Source organism: Sciurus vulgaris (assembly GCF_902686455.1).
Source record: "Sciurus vulgaris genome assembly, chromosome: 17".
Taxonomy (NCBI): Eukaryota; Metazoa; Chordata; class Mammalia; order Rodentia; family Sciuridae; genus Sciurus; species Sciurus vulgaris.
The window spans coordinates 56287618-56307777 of record NC_136478.1 but is presented as its reverse complement, the minus strand read 5'-3'; the positions used below and the strand labels follow the sequence as shown (position 1 = coordinate 56307777).

The 20160-nt window shown below is 40.2% G+C and overlaps 2 protein-coding genes across 9 annotated transcripts in view; one reads left to right on the top strand and one right to left on the bottom strand.

Moving 5' to 3' along the window:
- The window catches only part of LOC306647871 (insulin growth factor-like family member 3), a 465794-nt gene that overhangs the window by 27414 nt on the left and 418220 nt on the right, over window positions 1–20160 (bottom strand). The window lies entirely within an intron of this gene.
- LOC306647883 (insulin growth factor-like family member 3) lies at window positions 6763–8913 on the top strand. Of its 2 annotated transcripts, none has more exons than XM_079117465.1 (4): window positions 6763–6854; window positions 8171–8221; window positions 8362–8636; window positions 8778–8913. In XM_079117465.1, exons 1-3 carry the CDS (start codon window positions 6830–6832, stop codon window positions 8616–8618), a joined length of 333 nt encoding a protein of 110 aa, XP_078973591.1. In that variant the 5' UTR covers window positions 6763–6829; the 3' UTR covers window positions 8619–8636; window positions 8778–8913. The 2 variants fall into 2 exon arrangements, with proteins under 2 accessions (XP_078973591.1, XP_078973590.1); XM_079117464.1 differs by having other exon boundaries at window positions 6764–6854; window positions 8362–8614.

Below are 20160 nucleotides of genomic sequence, written 5' to 3'. Positions count from 1 at the left end.
CCCCAAACAAGTACCTTTAAGTACAGATTTCTGATAACCTTAAGATCAATGAACTAAGAGGATATCTCCAGAACTCTGACAAACTGGTGAGTTCATGAAATTACAAATAAAGATAAAACAGTAATGATTAATTACATGAGGAAAGGGGATTCAAGATGGCAGATTGGAGGAAGGCTGCACTTCCAGCTGCTCATGACTCAGGGCTCAAGCAGTGGGAATACTGCTTCTCAGTGAGGTGGGTGAAAGGAAATTCACTGAAATTCAGCATCACAAAATCAGAGCTTTAGAGACTCAGAAATTTAGGTGAATTGAACAAAGAACAAGAAAGAGTCCACCCGAGAAAAGCTGGCTGTGGCAGTGGTGCTGGTTCACTGCAGAGGGGAGGGATGATACAAACAGAGAAAGAAATACAACAGACAAAACTGGCAAGGAAAAAACCTGTAGATCAGAAAAGCAGCCTGAGCTCCAGAGGCTGCACAGTGAGCTGGTTCCTGAAAAGTGCTCTGTGTTTCTCAACTGGAAAACTGAGAGCTGAGGCAAGGAGCCATCTTGAGGAGACCAGGTGGCAGCCTACTGCTACAGGAACCTCAAAGATCATAGCAAATGTTGCCATACTGTCCTGGCAAGTGCCTTGGTGTGACCTGAGGTGTACCTATCAGAACATGAGTGAAAGAGGCACAGAGAAGATTGTACCCAGGGGGACTCAAGACAGTAATGGAGTCTGGCTGTTCATGTGACCCACTGAAGATGGTTGGGAAACTGAAGAGGGGGTCAGGTGGGCAGGCATGAATACACTCAAGGATTAAACCTGGGAAGGCCATGTTCATGGGCAGTAGCATGACTCCCCAGTAAAATTCTCTGAAGGCTCCTGAGATCCAGACTCACAGCAGAGATTGGCATCCACCCAACCCTAAGGGTGTGTTGATCTAATATCTTCATTGCAGATACCAGCAGACACCACCCAACAAAGACTGTAAGGTCTTATTAGAGTGAAGCCCAACTACCAGAGCTCCCCACTTAGAACCCTGCAGCAGCCCCACCTGGGGAGGACATCCATCTGGTCTGTTATAACGAAACTCCAGACAACAATATTTCCCATCCCATTTCACTGTATACTGGTGAGAAGGGAAGTTGAAATCTATTTCAATCAGCTTTAGTTTTAGGCTACTCCAGCTGTCAGCTTGGTGCACAACACAAAAAGAGGAAGAGTAAACAACCTCCAACCCTTGCTCTAAAGGGGTACATGACCCAAATTAAATGAGAAGAAGGTCTCTTGGTCACAAGAAATAACCATTCATCCTGTTGACTGTTTCTTGGTGGAGAAAGAAAATTCTTTCATTTTTCATTAAGAACCTTCCCCCTCTTTCTGTGTGTGTACTTTTGCTGGACTGATTGGTTCATGGATATATATATTTCTTTTGTCTCATGTTGTGGTTTGGATGTGAGGTGTCCCCCAAAAGCTCACATGTGATACAATGTAAGAAATTTCAGAGGAAAAATGATTGGGTTTTGAGAGCCTTAACTAATCAGTGAATTACTCTCTGATGGAATTAACTGAGTGTTAACTGGAGGCAGGTAGGTTGTGGCTGGAGGAGGTGGGAACTGGGGCATAGATTTGGGATATATATATATATATATATATATATATATATATATATATATTCCAGTGGAGTCTCTTTCTCTGCTTCCTGATGATGCAAGCTGCTTTTCTCTGCCACACTCTTCTGCCATGATATTCAACCTCACCTGAAGCCCTGAGGAATGGAGCCAGGCTTCTCTGGACTCAGACCTTTGAAACTGTGAGCCCTCAAATAAACTTTTCCTCCTTCATAATTGTGCTTGTCAGATCATTTAGTCACAACAGAGAAAAATCTGACCAAAACATCTCATATTTAGCTTTTCTAAATGTTATTTTTCCTTGTCTTTCAGGGGCTAAGGGTTTTCGTTTGTACTGTTTTGTTCTGTTTTGTTTTGCTTCTTTCTCTTGTTTGTCTTCCCTGTCTTCTCCCTCTAACAGCCAAGTCTCTTGTCCTCACTTTCTCCCGTTACTTACTTTACTTTTTAAATCTATTTTTCCTCCTTCTTTGTAGCCATCACGTGTTACATCTCTTCTGCTTCCTCTCTGTTAACATTTTAAACATGCTCAACTTTCTTTTGCCTTCTCATCACTTTTCTTTTCTCTTAATGAACAATGTTTTTACCACATATTATAACGATCTGGTTGCCATGACTCTGCTCCCATCACTCAGGCTGCTGCAGTTATTAGTAACATAGATGGCACAGGCACATGGATGCCTGTTGTTTACTTTAGCAACAGATCTACTTTACAGTTATGTATTGTTTTTGCTTTTGATGATTACTGACCCCATCCTTTCTGTTTTTGTAGTATTTAGTGTTGTAGATGTCATAGCAGGTACAGGGCATTTATTTTAATGCTGTGCATTGTTTGCATTGGTTATTGCTATTGCTTCCCCCCCCCCCTTTCTGTGAGGGGCTGGTAATCTACTGGGACACTACAAGCTCACAGGGTAGATACTCTGCTGCTGAGTTAGACCCAATCAGGAGGCAGCATACCCTGTTTCATACACAAATTAACAACATTCACACTTCAACAATACTTTAATACAGAGAGAGACAAAACCCCCCAAACAACCAGACCCCAAGTAGCAATCACTGGAGGGGGGCCCTCCTACTCATGGACATTCACTCTTCCAGCAAAAATAGAATTAGCACAAAAACTGTGGGCACCACACCTATGAGGGCTGAAACCTCAGAACATTCTGGGACACTGACAAGGAAGGTTGTGCTCTAAAAGGATCCACAGATAAGCGTGGAAGGAAAATCTATCCTAACAGACATATAAATCCCAACACTAATGCAATATGAAAAAACAAGCTACCTTCCTAATGTTCATAATTCACCAGCAACTGACCCCAAAGTATATCGAAGTGGATGAAATGCTAGATGAAGAATTCAAAAGAATGTTTATAAGAATGGTCAATGAATTCCAAGAGAATACACACACAAAAACAACTGAATGAATTAAGAAAGTCAGTTCAGGATATGAATGAGAAATTCAATAATGAGAGTGAGATACTGAAAAGAAGTCAAACAGAAATCTTGGAAATGAAAGACACAATAAATCAAATCAAATATTCAATATTAATATAAAATATTAGGGTCAATGTCTCCCTCATAGAGTGGACCATGCTGAAGACAGAATATCAAAGCTGAAAGACAAAAGTGGCATTCTTGAATGTCCAGAGAGTATTAAAGAAAATAAGTAACCATTATCAGAATACACAAGAACTCTGGGACAACATTAAGAGACCAATTTTAAGAACTGTTAGACTCAAATAGGGTTGTGAGATGTGGGTTAATGGCACAGATACCCTCTTCAGGGAAATAATAACCAAAAAATTTTCCAGACCTTGAGAACAAGATGGACATCCAGATACAGTAGGCATTTAGAACCCCAAATAGACAAGATAAAAAAAACCTCTTTCTATCATGCATTATAACTAAAATGTCTAAAATAAAGAACAAGAATAGAACTTTAAAATTCTCCAAAGAAAAATGTCAGGTCACATTTAGAGGCAAGTCAATACTTCTGATTTCTTGGCACAAACTCTAAAATCCAGAAGGGCTTGAAATGATGTGGTTCAAGTTCTAAAAGAAAGAAACTGTCAACCAAGATTTCTATATCTAGCAAAGCTATCCTTCAGAATCAAAGAAAAATAAAAACTTTCCAATGTGAGGAGAAACTGAAAAAATTTATGACTGCTAAACTGACGCTATAGAAGATAAATAAACACTACACACAGAAGATATAAAACACAAACCCCAGAGCTCACAAATGGACAAATATCACTTGAAGAGCACATAAGCAAATGAAAAACAGGACCAAATTGAACATTATAAATGTTTAATTAAAACATGTTTAATCAAAAAATGCAAATCAAAATGGAAGGAATTAATAAACATCTTTCTATAACAGCATTAAATGTGAGAGGTCTCAACTCTCCAATTAAAACACATAGGTTGGTAGAATGGAGTAAAAAGCAAGACCCAGTTTTATGTTGTTTGCAAGAGAATCACCTCACCTAAAGGCAGCCTCAGACTGAAAGTGAAAGAAGAATGGAAATTGATACACTATGCAAATGAAGCCCCCAAACAAGTTACTCTCACATTTGACAAAGCAAACTTCAAGCCAAAATTAATTAAGATATACAATATATAGAAAACTCAAAACCTCAAGACCCAAAAGCCAAATAACCCAATCTTTAAGTGGGTAAATTAATTAAATATACATTTCTCAAAGGAAATATTACAAATGACCAAAAAGCATGTGAAAAAAATATTTCACATCATTAGCAATCAGGTACATATAAATCAAAGCTACACTTTCATCTCACTGCAGTTAGAATGGCAGTCAGCAAGAATACAAACAATAATAATTACTGGAGCTGATGTGGAGAAAAAAGAGCATTTTTACACTGTTGGTGGCATTGTAAATTAGTATAAACACTACAGAAATCAGTATGGGGGTCCTCAAGAGACTAGAAGTGGAATCACCAGCTGTACCCCTCCTCAGTATTTATTCTAAAGAATTAAAGTCAGCCATTGTGTAGCAATAAATGCATACCCTCTTTTATAGCAGAGTAAAACTATGAGAGCAGCCTAAGTGTCCATCAATGGGTGAATGGATAAGAAAAATGTGGTGTACATACAGAATGGAGTTTTATTCAGTCATAAAGAAGAAGGAAATTACATCATTGGCAGGAAAATAGAACTTGAGAACATTATGTTAATCCAAACAAGCCAAAATCCAAAAGTCAAGGGTTGTGGATTTTCCTTCACATGTGGAAGCTAGAAAGGGAAAAGGCAGATAAAGTTGGTGGGGGAGAGATCTCATGAAAATTGAAGGCATATCAGTAGAATAGAGGGATGGGATCATGAGGAGGGAAGAAGGGAGAGAAAGGGGAATGATATTGGCCAAATTACATATTTATAGTGTGTGAATGTATGAATACTAACAATAAATTCCACCATTAGGTGCAACTATAAGTAGCAATAAAAGTATGGAAAAAGAAAATCACATGAGAATAAATGAATTGACAAAACTTGTAAATTTTTATGTCTTTTATTTAAGACAGTTTTTTACCTACTTACTTTTTTTCAGTACAAGGGATTGAACCCAGGGATGCTTTACCATTGGGCTATAGTCCTAGCCCTGTTAAATTTTCTTATTTTGAGACAGGTCTTGCCAATTTGCTGAGACTGGCCTCAAATATGTGATCCTTCTGCCTCAGTCTCCCAAATTGCTGGGATTACAGGTCTGAGCCACTGTACACTGTGGATTCCCAGCCTTACAGTGAGTGAATATAATTGTCATCTCCTGGCAGACCCTGGGACCTCAAGAAAGTGGGTACTGCAGGCGAAAACCTAAACTCTACCTTAGTTTGGCTTCCTAACCTCAAAATGTTTCTAAATCTGACAGTGCTGTAAGGCAAATCGCTCTTCTTGCTGCAGTTACCTAAATTATCAAGCTCAAACTAAACTGACTCTGAAAAAGATTTTTTAACTATATTTGGTAAAAATTGGCATTACTATAGAGGAAAAACAATTACATTTCTAAAGAAAAACTAAAATCTGCTATTATTTGATTATAGTGCTGCTCTTAATTCAACCCAATCATGAGCTATCAAATAATAATTTTGCTGCAGATTATCAATTTAGTTAAATAAGATAATGTGCTATTAGCAGCACTATATTCAATACCTAGGCAACTACTTCTGGGAAATTGAGGCCCACCTGCAAAAACATCAGAGAACAGGCTGGATGAGTAACAGATCTCACCCAGTTCCCCTTGGACATTTTACTTATTCAGATGGTTACTTTCAAGCTTATGTCATGGCTCAAGACAGTTATGGAAACTGCCTTTGTTATTATCTTGTTGGTTTCATTTGCATTTTGTATTTTAAATATTGTACCTGTTGCCAGGTGCTGTGGCTCATGCTTATAATCCCAGCAGCTCAGGGGCCAAGGCAGCAGGATCAGAAGTTCAAAACCAGTCTCAGCAACTTAACAAGGCCCTAAGCAACTTAGTGAGACTCTGTCTTAAAATGAGAAGGGCTGGTGATGTGGCTCGGTGGTTATGCATCTCTTGATTTAATCCACAAGCCAAAATAAGAAAAAAAAAAATGTACCTGTTGCCTGACAAAATTCAACAGAAGTACAACTCCTAACAAAAGTGTTTGGCACTGCACTGTGAAATGACGGCCCTCACCTACAGAGCAGTTAGAACTGAACTTGAAAATGGACTCTGGGAAAACAGCCTGAGAACCACTTCCACCTTGTGACTCAAGTGCAGATAAAAGGATTTGACACTGACCCCTAAACTGGTCCATCAGTCCCCACTGGCTGGCCTGTCTCAACTGCCACCTGTCCACTGGCCTCACACTCCTTCCCACCCTCCCCCTTGCCTCACTGCCCTGCCTTGCACCTGCCCACCTGCTTCGCTGGTCATCTGGACTCCGTGCAAATGTTCCTGGAGCAAGTTTGAAAATGAAACCTATTGCAACAGCGTGGTGATTACAGCCAGGCTGCTCCTGTCTCAGAGGTGGTACTGAGGGGTTACCTGGGAGGTTCTCTGTACTCTCTGCCACTCTTTCGTGACAGCACTGGTTGGTCCTGTGTTACCTTTTTCTCAAAGGAGTCAATCTCCACCTCTCATCCTCCCCCTCTCATCTATGAATGCGCTGCCTTTCTTCTCTGAGTTCTCTTGAGCTCTGAGTCATCCTTGCAGCATGAAGCTGGAATTGGCCATATGAAGACCAGAGATTGCATGCTAGGTAAGGGGGACCCGGCCCAGCCCAGGCCTGGCTGCTCATGTCCTCCCCCTCTTGCAGACCTAACTCTAACTCTGCCCTTCAGAGACCCCGACCCCACAGCCAGCACTGCCCAGATGGCTGCAGCCCTGCTGCTTGGCCTTCTTCTCCTCTGCTGTCTCTCCATCCCCTGGTTTTCCCCCTCTCTTCCCTGCTGCTGTTTCTCTTTCCTCTCCCCTGCTTTCTTTTCTACACCCAGATGCCTCCTGTGTCCCCTGCCTCCTGCCTGGCTCTCCCTTCCTCCCAGGTGTCTCCCAACACTTCCTTTTCCTCTCATCTCCATCCTCCCTCTACCCCTGCTCACTTCCTGTGTCTCTCCCCACCTCTCCATCTCTCCCCACCTCTTCCCATCTCTGCTCATTTCTCCCTCTTTCCCTTTTCTCTTTTCTTTTTTCCTCTCTCTCCCACCCCTTCCCCCCAGTACTGGGAATTGAAGCTGGGGACATGCACATGCTGACAAGTGCTCTACCCCTGAACCACATCCCCAGTCCTAGAGTCTTGTCAGGCTGCCTGGGGTAGACTCACGCTTGTCATCTCCCTGCCTCCATCTCCCGAGTGGCTGGGCTACAGGTGGGCCCAGCATGCCTGGCTCTTCCTGCCTTTTCCTCCCCTGGCCTCATCCGTTTCTTCTCCTGCTCTCTGAGCCCCTCCTCTTCTCTCTTCACACTCCCGATCCTCCCACCTCTGCCCTCTTCTTTCCAGGCCTCTTCCAGGGACCCCACCAGACACTGTGTCCCTCCACTATGCCTTTCAGCAACCTCCCAGATTGTTCTCTGGCTCCTGCTGTTTAAGCCCCCCCACCACCCTGGACAAATCAGGATGAGACCTGTCAGAACTCATTAGTGCCAAGAGTGTGTGCTCTGATTTGAGTGGAACCTCTGTTCAGGGCAGGGGGTGGGCAAAGGCTGGCAGCACAGCGATGAGGACTCTGGTCCAGGCTGCCAGTCATTTTGCAAAGTCTGCCTCACCCTGCCCCACCCTGCATAGCTGCCTTACTCAGCCACCTGTTCCTGCCTGTGTGGAAAGCATTTCTTCATCTCCCTTCTGTTCCTTCTGCAGTAGACAAATAGACCAGCTAAAGCTCAGCTCAGCCCATGGCTATCCTGCTTTCTGTCTCTTCTCAGGGACACATTCTGCAAGGTCAGTTCCTCCATTATATATCCCAAAGTGCTCCAACCTCTTCTGAATCTAAATTGAAGTCAACTTCTGACCACACCTGCCTTCTCAGAGGGTGTCCCTCTAGCCCCAACCCCATTAAGTTCTTTTCCTTACCATTGCAGTATGTGTGGGCATCGTCTTGCTCCTGGTTGCAGGCACAGATGGAAGCACAGGTAAGGACAACCTGGAGGGAGGGGACAGGAGGCCTCTTGGCAGGGGTCAGAGCCTGCCTGGGGCCACAACTTGATGATTTCCATCTGTTTCCTGGGGAGAGACACAAACTCTGGGTCTCCCATTCATCCTATTCATTCAGAACTATGGCTGTGCCAGCCAGCACCCAGGTGTGGGGACAGGATCTACGACCCCTTGGAGCAGTGCTGTGACTATGACACTATCCTGCCCCTGAACCGGACGCAGCGCTGTGGCCCCAACTGCACCTACTGGCCCTGCTTAGAGCTCTGCTGTCCTCAGTCCTTTGGCCGCCACAAGGAGTTTGTTGTGAAGTTGAAGATTCATGGTGAGACATCTTGGTGTCCCACGTCTCCCACCTCCAGGATCTGCAGGAGGTAAGGACTGGCCTTAATCAAGGTAAGACTGGAAGAGGGACTGTGGCAGGGAGGGGAGCTGGGCACTCGGCCCCCGGGGAGGGTGAGCCCTACATCTCCCCAGCCCCCTCCAGGTCTGTATCTCTCCCAGTAGCTCAGTCTCTGCCTCTTTCGTGTCTTGCAGCTGATCTGGCCAACCACACCGTCCTTCAGTGTTTCCTCCCTGGAGCCTGGGAACAGGTCGACAGGATGCATTCTAGGATATAAGTGGAATGGGGGGCATGGTTCTGTGAACAGCATTGAAACAACATGTCCCACAAGGTGGTCTGCCTAAGTGTGTTCTCTCCAGACGTCCACAAGGCAACTTACTGCAAAATGATCAAATAGGAAATTTTCCCTAGGAAGGCAGTTAATAGTCAATTTGGTGATAGAGATAGGGCCACAGGGTCCTGAGTGATAGCAAATTTGTCCAGCCTTCAAACCCAGTTCTGGAGCTTATGTCTCTTCTGTTATGGTTTGGATGGGAGATGTCCCCCAAAAGCTCACTTGTGAGACAATGCAAGAAAGTTTGGAGAAGAAATGATTGGGTTGTGAGAGTCTTAACCCAGTCAGTGAATTAATTCCATGATGGGATTAACTAAGTAGTAACTGGAGGAGTTGGGGTATTGTAGGGGCATGGCTTTGAGATATCTGACAAGTGGAGTCTCTCTCTGCTTCCTGATCATCATGTGAGCTGCTTCCCTTTGCCACACTCTTCTGCCTTGATGTTCTGCCTCACTTGAGCCTCATGGAATGGAGCTGACCTTCTAAGGACTAAGACCTCTGGAACTGTGAGCATTCAAATAAACCTTTCCTCCTCTACAATTGTTCTGGTGTGGTATATTAGTCACAGTAGTGAAAAAGCTGACTAAAACAATCCATTTACCAGGAAATACCATAATTTTAGTTTTCTTTATGGCTGAGTAATATTCAATTGTATATATATAGCACATTTTCTTTATCCATTCATCTGTCGAAGGACATGTAGGTTGATTCCATAGCTTAGCTATTGTGGATTGAGCTGCTATGAACACTGATGTGTTTGTGTCACTACAGTATGCTGATCTTAAGTCCTTTGGGTATATGCTGAGGAGTGGGATAATTGAGTCAAATGGTGGTTCCATTCCAAATTCTCTGAGGAATTTCCTTACTGCTTTCCAGAGTGTTTGCACTAATTTGCAATGTATGAGTGTACCTTTTCCCCCACATCCTCATCAACATTTATTGTTATTTGTATTCTTGATAATTGCCATTCTGACTGGACTGAGATGGAATCTCAGTGTAGTTTTAATTTGAATTCTCTAATTCCAGCATGTGTTCTGACATGAGAATCTTTTCTGAATTATGGCAGTCTTAAAGAGTGCTAAAAATAAACATTGTTATATAAATCTACACATATGCAGGTGAGGTGTGCAAAGTGTGGGGCACCTGTAAAAAAGGAAGGAACATTTTGTGGAACTTTTGAAAATAATTTAAAACTGCTTATCTTAGGCAGCAGGAGTCCTCTCCCTTCACTACTTCCTTGTTTCAAATTCACCTGGGTGTGAGAAGAATGATATCACCTTGGCATCTTTAACTTTCACATTTCTCCTTTTGTAAAAAAATATTTTATTTATTGTTGATGAATCTTTACTTATTTATTTGTATGGTGTGTTGAGAATCGAACCCAGTGCCTCACACATGCCAGGCAAGTGCTCTACTACTGAGCCACAACCCAGCCCCAAAACATTCCCTTTTTTGTTTTTTTTTTAATCAAAATGTTTCTCCAAGCTGGGTGTGGTGACACACATCTGTAATCCAAGCACCTTGGGAGTATGAGGCAGGAAAGTGGCAAGTTTCAGGCCACATTCAGCAATTTAGCAAGGCCCTGTCTCAAAGTAAAAAATAGGAAGGATCCACTGATGTGGATCATTGATAAAGTGCCCCTGGGTTCAATTCCCAGTACTGCGCGCACACACACACACCACACACACACACACACACACACACACACACACACAGATGTTTCTCCAAAAATGTTGCTGATCAATCAATTTGTGCTAACAGTGTTAGGATAATACCTGAAGTAAAATCTTTACCAGCAATTGTATTGTGCTCTCAGCTCTTGTGCCTTTGCACCAAGCAAGACAAGGATTCAGTAAAAGTATAGCAAAGCATATAGTACTAGAAATTCTAGCTAGAATAATTAGGCAAGAGAAGGAAATAAAAGGAATAAAAATAGGAAAGAAGAAGTAATTAGTACTCTTTGCAGATGATGTGATGCTATACTTTGAAGATACAAAAAGCTTTCCCCAAAACTGCTAGAACTAACACATTTAGCAAAGTAGCAAGATGCAAAGTCAAGTACAAAAATCAATAACTTTATTATACATTAACAATGAATCTGTTAAAAAGCAGAAACAATTTCATTCAGCATACTTAAAAAAATAAAATAAAATAAAATACCTAGGAATAAATCTAAGCAAGGAGTTGAAAAACCTCTGCAGCAAAAGCTATAGAACACTGAAGAAAGAAATTGAGGAAGATACAAAAAGATGGACAGATCTCCTATGTTCACGGATAGGCAGAACTATTATTGTTAAAATGGCCATACTACCAAAAGCAATATATAGATTCAATGTAATCCCCAGAAAAATAAGAATTGAATTCTTCACAGAACTAGAAAAATCAGTCATAAAATTCATTTGGAAGAATTAAAGACTCAGAATAGCCTAAGTAATTCTAAGAGAAAAAAGAAGTGCTGGAGGCATCACAATGCCTGACTGCAGAGCTATAGTAACAGAAACTGCATGGTACAGGCATAAAAACAGATGTACAGAATGGAAAACATAGAGACAAACCCACACAGATATAATCATCTGAACCTTGACAAAGGTGCCAAAAACATACATTGGAGAAAAAGGTCTTTTAAAAAACTGGTGCTGGGAAACTGGTTATCCATGTTTGGAGAATGAAAGTAGACACTTACTTTGATTAAAAAAAAGTCACTCAAAGTGGATTGAAGACCTAGGAATTAGACCAGAATTTATGTAACTGCTAAGGAGAAAGGTAGGGTCAACACTCCAGGATAAAGGATCCTAAAACTCGGGAATTAATGCCAACTGTTAATAATTGAGATGGCATGAAATTTAAAAGATTTGCACAGCAAAGGATGCAATTAAGAATGTGAAGAGAGAAACCACAGAATGGAGAAAATCTTTGCTAGCTACATTCTGACAGAGGGTTAAGATATTGTTACTTTCTAAACCATGACTGGGATGAAAAGTGTGTGAACTGCTTCAAAGAAAGACATCCTGAGAGTATTTAGGTTCAGTCCACAGAATTAACCTTTTAAACTCCAAGTTCACATGGCTCATGTCCACCTACTACCTAACATTAGCTAGACTGTCCCTGTCCCTGTTGCTTGGTTAGACCTGTCATACTTGGTTGGTCACATTCCATGTGGGACTGGGGAGAAGTTAATGGCTGGAAGTCAAGGTCAGGATCCTTTTACTCACATTTGAGCAACAAGGAGACCAAAATGAGAACTGTAGGTCTGGTTCTGTGGATTTCATTGCTAAGCTCAATCTTCTCTGTTGCATAGTTATTGGCTGTCATCTCAAAGTGTGAGGCAAACCATACTTGTGCAGAGTTGTATTTCTGCAGAGATCTGACAGAAAACAGGTGCTTCATTTTAAAAGGAAATAATATAAAGTGATATTTTTATTATTAGCATTTTCTGTGATACTGAAGTTTGAACCCAGGGAAATTCTACCACTAGGCTACATCTCCAGTCCCCTTTTCTAATTTTATTTAGAGACAGAGCCTCACTAAATTGCCCAGGCTGGCCTTGAATTTGTGATTCTCTTGCCTCAGCCTCTTGAATCACCGGGATTATGCAAAGTAATATTAATAGAAATATCATAATGCCAGTATACATAATCATTTTGATTTATGACTTAGGCTTGAAGGTAACCATCTGAATAAATCAAATACCCAAGAGGAACTGAATGTGGCTTGTAATTGCTGACCTTTTTATATGATGTTTCATAGTTGGGCTTCAATTTCCCCAGAGGGAGTTACTAATATACAGCATGCAGTATAGCTAATAGCACAGATATTGTCTTATTGGCAATATGCATCAATGTTATCATTTAGTATCCCATAACTAGGCTAAATAAAGGGAGTGTAGTATTTTTAAAAAAAGGACCACTAATATAATTTTGAACAAAATGTTATATTGGGATGTTGTCAAAGTTACCTGCAAGGTGGTCGAAAAGGTTTCTTAGGTTAGATTCTGCCAAATTACAAATAGCCGCTATTTTTTCTCTCTGCTAATGACTTTCCTCATGAGATCAGTGTAAGAAACTATGTGCTAATAAATTAGAAAACAAAAATAAAGGGGATAAGTTTTTAGACACATATGGCAAGCCTAAATTGAACCATGAGGACAAAAAACCAAACCAAACCAAAACCAAACCAAACCAAACCAAACCAAAACCAAACCAAACCAAAACAAAAAAACCTTTAATAGACTATAACAAGTAATGAAATCGAATCATAGATACATGTATATATAGCCCAACAACCAAAAGAGCCAAAGAACCAAAGACCAGATGACTTTATTATACTAAACCTTTAACAAAGGGACTCATACTTTTTAGAGGTACTAGGGATTGAACCCAGAATCTTGCACATACCAGGCAAGTGTACTACCTCTGAGTTACATCCCCAGTTCAGAATTTTACCAAAACTTTAAAGAAGCATTAACACCAAGTATTCTCTAGATGTTCCAAAGAATTGAAAGGAAGGTAACCCATCCAAATTCAATCTGTGAGGCTAGCATTACCCTGATAACAAAAATACTGAAAAGTACGCAACAAAGGAAACTATAGACAACATCCCTGATGGAAATGGATGCAAAACCCTCAACAAAATCCTAGCAAATTCAGTTCAACAGCACATCAGTAAGATCATACACTACGGTCAAGTTGGTTTCATTCCAGGGATGCAAGGATGGTTCAATATATGTAAATCAATAAATATAACACATCATGTAAATAGAATGAGGATCAAAATCCTATGATTTAATCTGGGAGTGTAACTCAGTTGATAGAGTGCTAATCTAACATGGGTGAGGCCCTGGGTTCAATCCTCAGTAACACGCACACACACACACACACACACACACACACACACACACAATCATATGATCATATCAATAAATGCAAAACAGCATTTAGCAAAATTGAGCATCCCTTCATGATTAAAACCCTAGCATATTAGGCATAGGAGGATCATGCCTCAACAAATAAAGGGACATGTGACAAACCCACAGCTCACGTCATGCTGTGTGAGGAAAACCTGATAATTTTCCTCTACGATAAGGAGGAAGATGGGATGTCCACTCTCACTGCTCTTATTCTGTAAAGTACTAGACATTTTAACCAGAGAAATTAGGCAAGAGAAATAAATAAAAGTCACACAAACAGGAAAGAGAAAGTTAAATCACCTGCTTGCAGATGATATGATTCTGACTCCACCAGAAGACCCTTATAACTGATTAGCAAATTTAATGCAGTAGAGGGATGCAAAATCAAGACACCAAAATCAGTAGTCCTTTAAATACCAGCAATGAATTCACCAAGGAAAAAGTCATGGAAGCAACTCCATAGTGGAAAAAAATGGAAACAACAAAATACCATGGAATAGATGTAACCAAGGAAGTGAAAGTCAGGTAGAATGGAAATTGCCAAACACTGAAGAAAAAAATTGAAGAGGACACACAAACAAATGTAAAGACCTCCCATGCTTATGGATTAGAAGAATTAATATTACTAAAATGTGCATACTACCTAAAGACATTTATAGATCTGATTAAATCCCCATCAAAACACCAATGACATTGTTCATAGAAGTAGAAAAAGTCCTAAAATACTTATGGAACCAGTCAGGCATGGTGGTGCATGCCTGTAATCCCAGCAGCTCCGGAGGCTGAGGCAGGAGGATCACAACTTCAAAGCCAGCCTCAGCAACTTAGCAAGGCCCTAAGCAACATAGTGAGACCCTGTCTCAAAATATAAAGGAGTGGGGATGTAGTTCAGTGGTTACACCCCACTGGGTTCAATCGCTGGTACCAAAAAAATTTCTTATGGAACCAGAAAAGACCCTGGATATAAAGCAATCTTAAGCAAAAGAGAACAAAGTTGGAGGCATTGCAATATTAGTTTTCAAGACATCCTATAGAGGCAAAGGAACCAAGTGCCAGCAGGCACTGTCATATCAGGGGTTATACCATTTATTGCACACCAGATAAATTCCTTCTGAACAAGAATATTTTCTTTGAGTAGCCCTCACTGAGGTATGCTATTGTAAACTTGGTATTGCAATGACTTCTGACAAGCAAGAAATTCAGTAAGAAATTCTTCCCTCTGTCTTTATTACTTTGTTCCCAACATGTTAACAAGAGTTTACTTTGGGCTTAAGTTCAACTAAATCCAGATAAGCCCTTTCCAACACTATACCAATACCCATTGCAGAAAGAAGCTACCTTCTCCATAATTACATCTCCCATAGAAGAGCCTTTTTGCCACAAGTTCATAAAGTCATCTAATTCCTTCATCTACAAAGCTATTGAATATTTCCCAACAAATGACTCAGGACTTCTGTGCTGTTATGTCACACTGCTGCCTTTACATCTGTGTGTTCCTCATCTAGTCACAGTGCTAATCAATACACCAGCCAGTGATAGATATGTCATATAAAGCTCCTTATTCTTCTCAATATCTATTCATATTAACAGTCAATTTTACTTGCTTGCCCATACCAAATTCTCCCGAGGAATATTCTGACAAGCCTGTCTGTTCTCTAAAGTAACTTTAGGTGCTACTGAGTTTCTTGGCCTCTGCTTTATTAAGAGTGTGTCACCAAGATCCTATAATTCATCAAAAACTATCACCCTAGGTAAATGTATGATTACACAAATGGTATTCCTCTACTTCATGTACAGAGACACAAGATGTATCCCATTTGTTTATGATACAAATAAATTAAAAAATAAAAAATAAAAAAAATTTAAGCCAAAAAAAAAAAAAAAAAAAAAAGCTTCTGTAATTCTACTTTTCACCTTACTGGCTTGCAGTGGCCAGTAGGCTTCTAAAGAAAATGACAATCTGCTGGGAGCTGTGTATGGCTAGCAAAATCAGGCTTGGTGGAACCCCATCAGTCGTGGAAATCTGGCTTTGAGGAACTGGCAGTCATGAGAGATTGTTTCAGATGACCTGAAGTATGTGGCTTCTGTGCAGAGTGGCTCAACGTGTCACATGATGTGGATGTGTTACGTGACCCACTAGAGCAAAATAGCTTCCTTAACTCCACCCCATCCTGTTTCCCACAGAAGAAGCTCCCACAGGTCCCCTTTGATCTGTACTCCTATAAATAAACAAAGCAGGTCTTAGCATGTTTTAATCCATCACGCTCCCTAACTCAGAAGAAAATTATCTCCTGTGGTTTTTCCTATTAAATAAGTTTCTTGATGATTAATTTACAGCTCACTCATTCCCTCTGACAGAAACCCTTTCCCTCACCCATACTGGACGAGTGGGTAGAGCAATCTACACCATCACTCATCTGTAACATAAAGGTAATACCAGAGAAACCATTTTTCTAGTTGAGCTTTAATGAACATTTTACTAATTTTAAATCTCCATATCAATTTTGCAATTTTAAGAAACTTAAACTCTGCAGATGCTATTAACCATGTTTCTGTAGTTCTGCAGATGCTATTAACCATGTTTCTGTAGTTCTGCAGATCCAGAAATATCCCACCAAGTCTGGAGGAGTTCAGTACATGTACAGCACACTCCCATGGAGGTTTTCACCAAAGCCCCTGGCATTCATATGATCACGGGAATGCTGACTCCACACTTACTCTAAGTTCACTGGGCTAAGGCACTAACCACATTCCTTCCCCAGACACAGCAAATAGACAGGGGAGAAAAAAATACCCTGGTTCCCCCCGCCTTCTAATATCCTGTCCATATGCTGCCTAATAGAGCAGAGGATGGCAGAGTGCCAGTTCCTCCCAACCACCCATCAGCATCCAGTTATTCCTTAGAAATCACAGAAGCCAGCCGTCAGTGACATGGCATGAAGTTCTGAATGAAAAAAATCATTGAAAATGAAGTTGAGCTGCTATAAATATTATACAATGGAATATGACTCAGCTTTAAAGAAGAAAGAAATTACGGCATTTGTTGGTAAATGGATGGAGGTGGAGAATATGCTACCCAACATAAGCCAATCCCAAAAAACTGAAGACTTAATGTTTTCTCTGATATGTAGATGCTAACTCACAATAAGGGGGGGCACTAGGGAAGAATAGAATTACTTTATATTAGATAGAGGGGAGTGAAGGAAGGGGAAGGGGCATGGGGGTAGGAGGGATAGCAGAGTGAGACAGACATTATTACCTCATGTACATATATGACTGCATGACTGATGTGATCCTACAACATGTACAGTAAGAAAAGTGAGAAATTTTACTCCCTTTATGCATGATTAATCAAAATACATAAATGTATTTTACTGTGATGTATAACTAATGAGAACAAATAAAAAATAAAAAATAAACTTGAAATTATGTTTTCAGATATACAAAACCTGAGAATATTTGTTCTTAGTAGATCTGCCATGTAAGGAACACTAAAGGGACAACTAGGTTGGTTCCAAAACTTGGCTATTGTGACTGAATAAAGAAAATGTGGTTCTAAGTTATCCCACTCCTTTGGGTATACACCCAAAGACTTAAAATCAGCATACTACAGTGATGTAGCCACATCATATTTATAGCAGCTTAATTCACAATAACTGAGTTCTGGAACTAGCCTAGGTGCCCTTCAACAGATGAATGGATGAAGAAAATGTGGTCTATATACACAATGGAATATTACTCAGCCATAACAAGGAATGAAATCATGGCATTTGCTGGTAAATGGATGGAATTGGAGACTATCATGCTAAGTGAAATAAGCCAGTCCCCAAAAAACCAAAGGCTAAATGCTCTCTCTGATATGTGGATGGTAATGCACAACAAAGGAAGGGGAGAGAATAGAAGTTCATTAGACCGGACGAAGGGGAATGAAAGGAAGAAGGGAGCATTGATGGGAATAGAAGAGACAGTGGAAAGAATCGGGCATACATTTCCAGTGTTCGTATATGAATACACCACCGGTGAAATGCCACCAAAGAATGGGAACTCACACTCCAGTATGGAAGATACATCAAAATACGTCTTACTATCTGTGTATATGTAAAAAGAACAAACTTTTAAAAAATGTGGTGTGTTCACACAGTGGAGTTTTTTTTTTTTTCAAATGGAAAAAGAAAACATTTATTAGCTGACTTAAAAATAAAAACACTACTATTAAATTCATTGTTTACTGGGTACTTACAGAACGCTCTCACCCCAGTGCTAATTTGCCAAAGGAAAAGTCCATGGTCTACAGATTCACTTTAATGATAAACGTGGGAAAGTGATAAAATGATAAATGCCTTTACCATTTTTATATTATTTCTTCTGTGCTGGGAATTTTCTTCAGCATTACACATACAACTAACTTTCACTAGAGCTTTCCATGTTATATTTATAGAATTTCCCTACAGTGTGACTTTTCACAGGACTCAAAATATTTGCTAAATTGAAAACTTTTCTGCGGTTTTAAAAATTAGGATTTCAATTCACTGCATATATTTTTCAAATATTTAATATTACTTTTAAATATTCTCTTTCAATACACTATTATCTCAATGTAAAGAACCTAAAAGGGAAAAATTTTGTTTTCAAAGAACCAGATAACCTTTGGATTCATATTGAAAATACTACCTCTGTTCAGTTTGAATTCACTCTGTATTCTTACATATTTTGGTCAGAATGTGGGATCACTGGAGGCTTTTCTACAACATTTACATATGCCTTTGAACTGAACTGGAAGGATGGAGGGATTCTAATACCCTGACATTCATAAGGTATCTCACCATTATGCATTCTCTTGTATGCTCAAGTTTTATGTGATGAATAAAAGTTTTCCCACATGGTTTCTCTCTTCTATAAATGTGACAGTGAGAAATAAGAATGCTTTCCCACATTTATTACATTCATAAGGTTGCTCTCTAGTATGAGCTCTTACCCGTATCAGAAAGTGAAACTAAGGACTTTATCACATTTTTTACCTTCCTAGGGCTTTTTGCCATGTTTCTAAAGGAACTAGAAAACTGAAGGTTTCACTTTGCTTTTTATTCATAGAGGTTTTCTCCAGCATGAGCCCCTTCATGCATTCCAAAAAAGCTTTTGATGGTCTAAGGCCAGTCCACATTCATTGCATTCACAGGGTTTCTCTCCAATGCAAATTCTTTTCTGTATTTGAAATGAACTAGGACAGTAAAAGGTTTTCTTGGACACCTTACATTTATACTATCAGTCTACAGTGTGTGTGATTATTTGTCCTCAAATACCTGAAGAAGAAATGAAGGCTTTCCGATACTCTGTAGTCACAGGATTCTACACATCATGCGCACTTTCATGCCTTAGAACTGCACTGGGAAAGCCAAAGGCTTTCCCACAAAATTTACATTTATAAGGTCCAACTCCAGTGTGCCTTATCATGTGTCCTTGAAGCCCTGAAAGAGATATGTAGGCTTTCCCATACTGCTTACATTCATAGGGTTTCTCTCCTGTGTGACTCCTTTCATGTTTTCAAACTGAAGCTGAACAAATGAAGGCCTTGCCACAATGTTTACATGGATAAGGTTTCTCTCCAGTGTGAGTTCTTTCATGTTTTCTAAGTGCACTGGGAGAGTTAAAGGCTTTTCCACATTCCTTACATTTATAAGGTCCACCTCCAGTGTGCCTTATCATGTGTCCTTGAAGGCCTGAGAGTGAACTAAAAATTTTCCCACACTCCTTACATTTATAGGGTTTCTCTCCAGTGTGAGTTCTTTGATGTCTTCAGACTGAAGATTCAAACTAAATAGCTTTCTCTCAGCAAAGGAAACTATCAGCAATGTGAGGAGAGAGCCTACAGAGTGGGAGAAAATCTTTGCCACTCATACTTCAGATAGAGCACTAATTTCCAGAATATATAAAGAACTCAAAAAACTCTACAACAAGAATGCAAATAACCCAATCAACAAATGGGCTAAGGATATGAACAGACACTTCACAGAAGAAGATCTACAAGCAATCAACAGACATATGAAAAAATGTTCAACATCTTTAGTAATAAGAGAAATGCAAATCAAAACTACACTAAGATTCCATCTCACCCCAATTAAAATGGTGATTTTCAAGAATACTAGCAACAATAGGTGTTGGCGAGGATTTGGGGAAAAGGCACACTCATACATTGCTGGTGGGGCTGCAAATTAGTGCAGCCACTCTGGAAAGCAGTATGGAGATTCCTCAGAAAACTTGGTAATGGACCCACCATTTGACCCAGCTATCCCACTCCTTGGCCTATACCCAAAGGACTTAAAATCAGCGTACTACAGTG

Excerpts from the sequence above, each read along its gene's own strand:
- LOC306647883 (XM_079117465.1), top strand. The coding sequence starts at position 6,830 with ATGAAGACCAGAGATTGCATGCTAG. Across the intron at positions 6,855-8,170 it reads GACCAGAGATTGCATGCTAG|TATGTGTGGGCATCGTCTTG; the intron begins GTAAGGGGGACC and ends TTACCATTGCAG. Across the intron at positions 8,222-8,361 it reads AGGCACAGATGGAAGCACAG|AACTATGGCTGTGCCAGCCA; the intron begins GTAAGGACAACC and ends CTATTCATTCAG.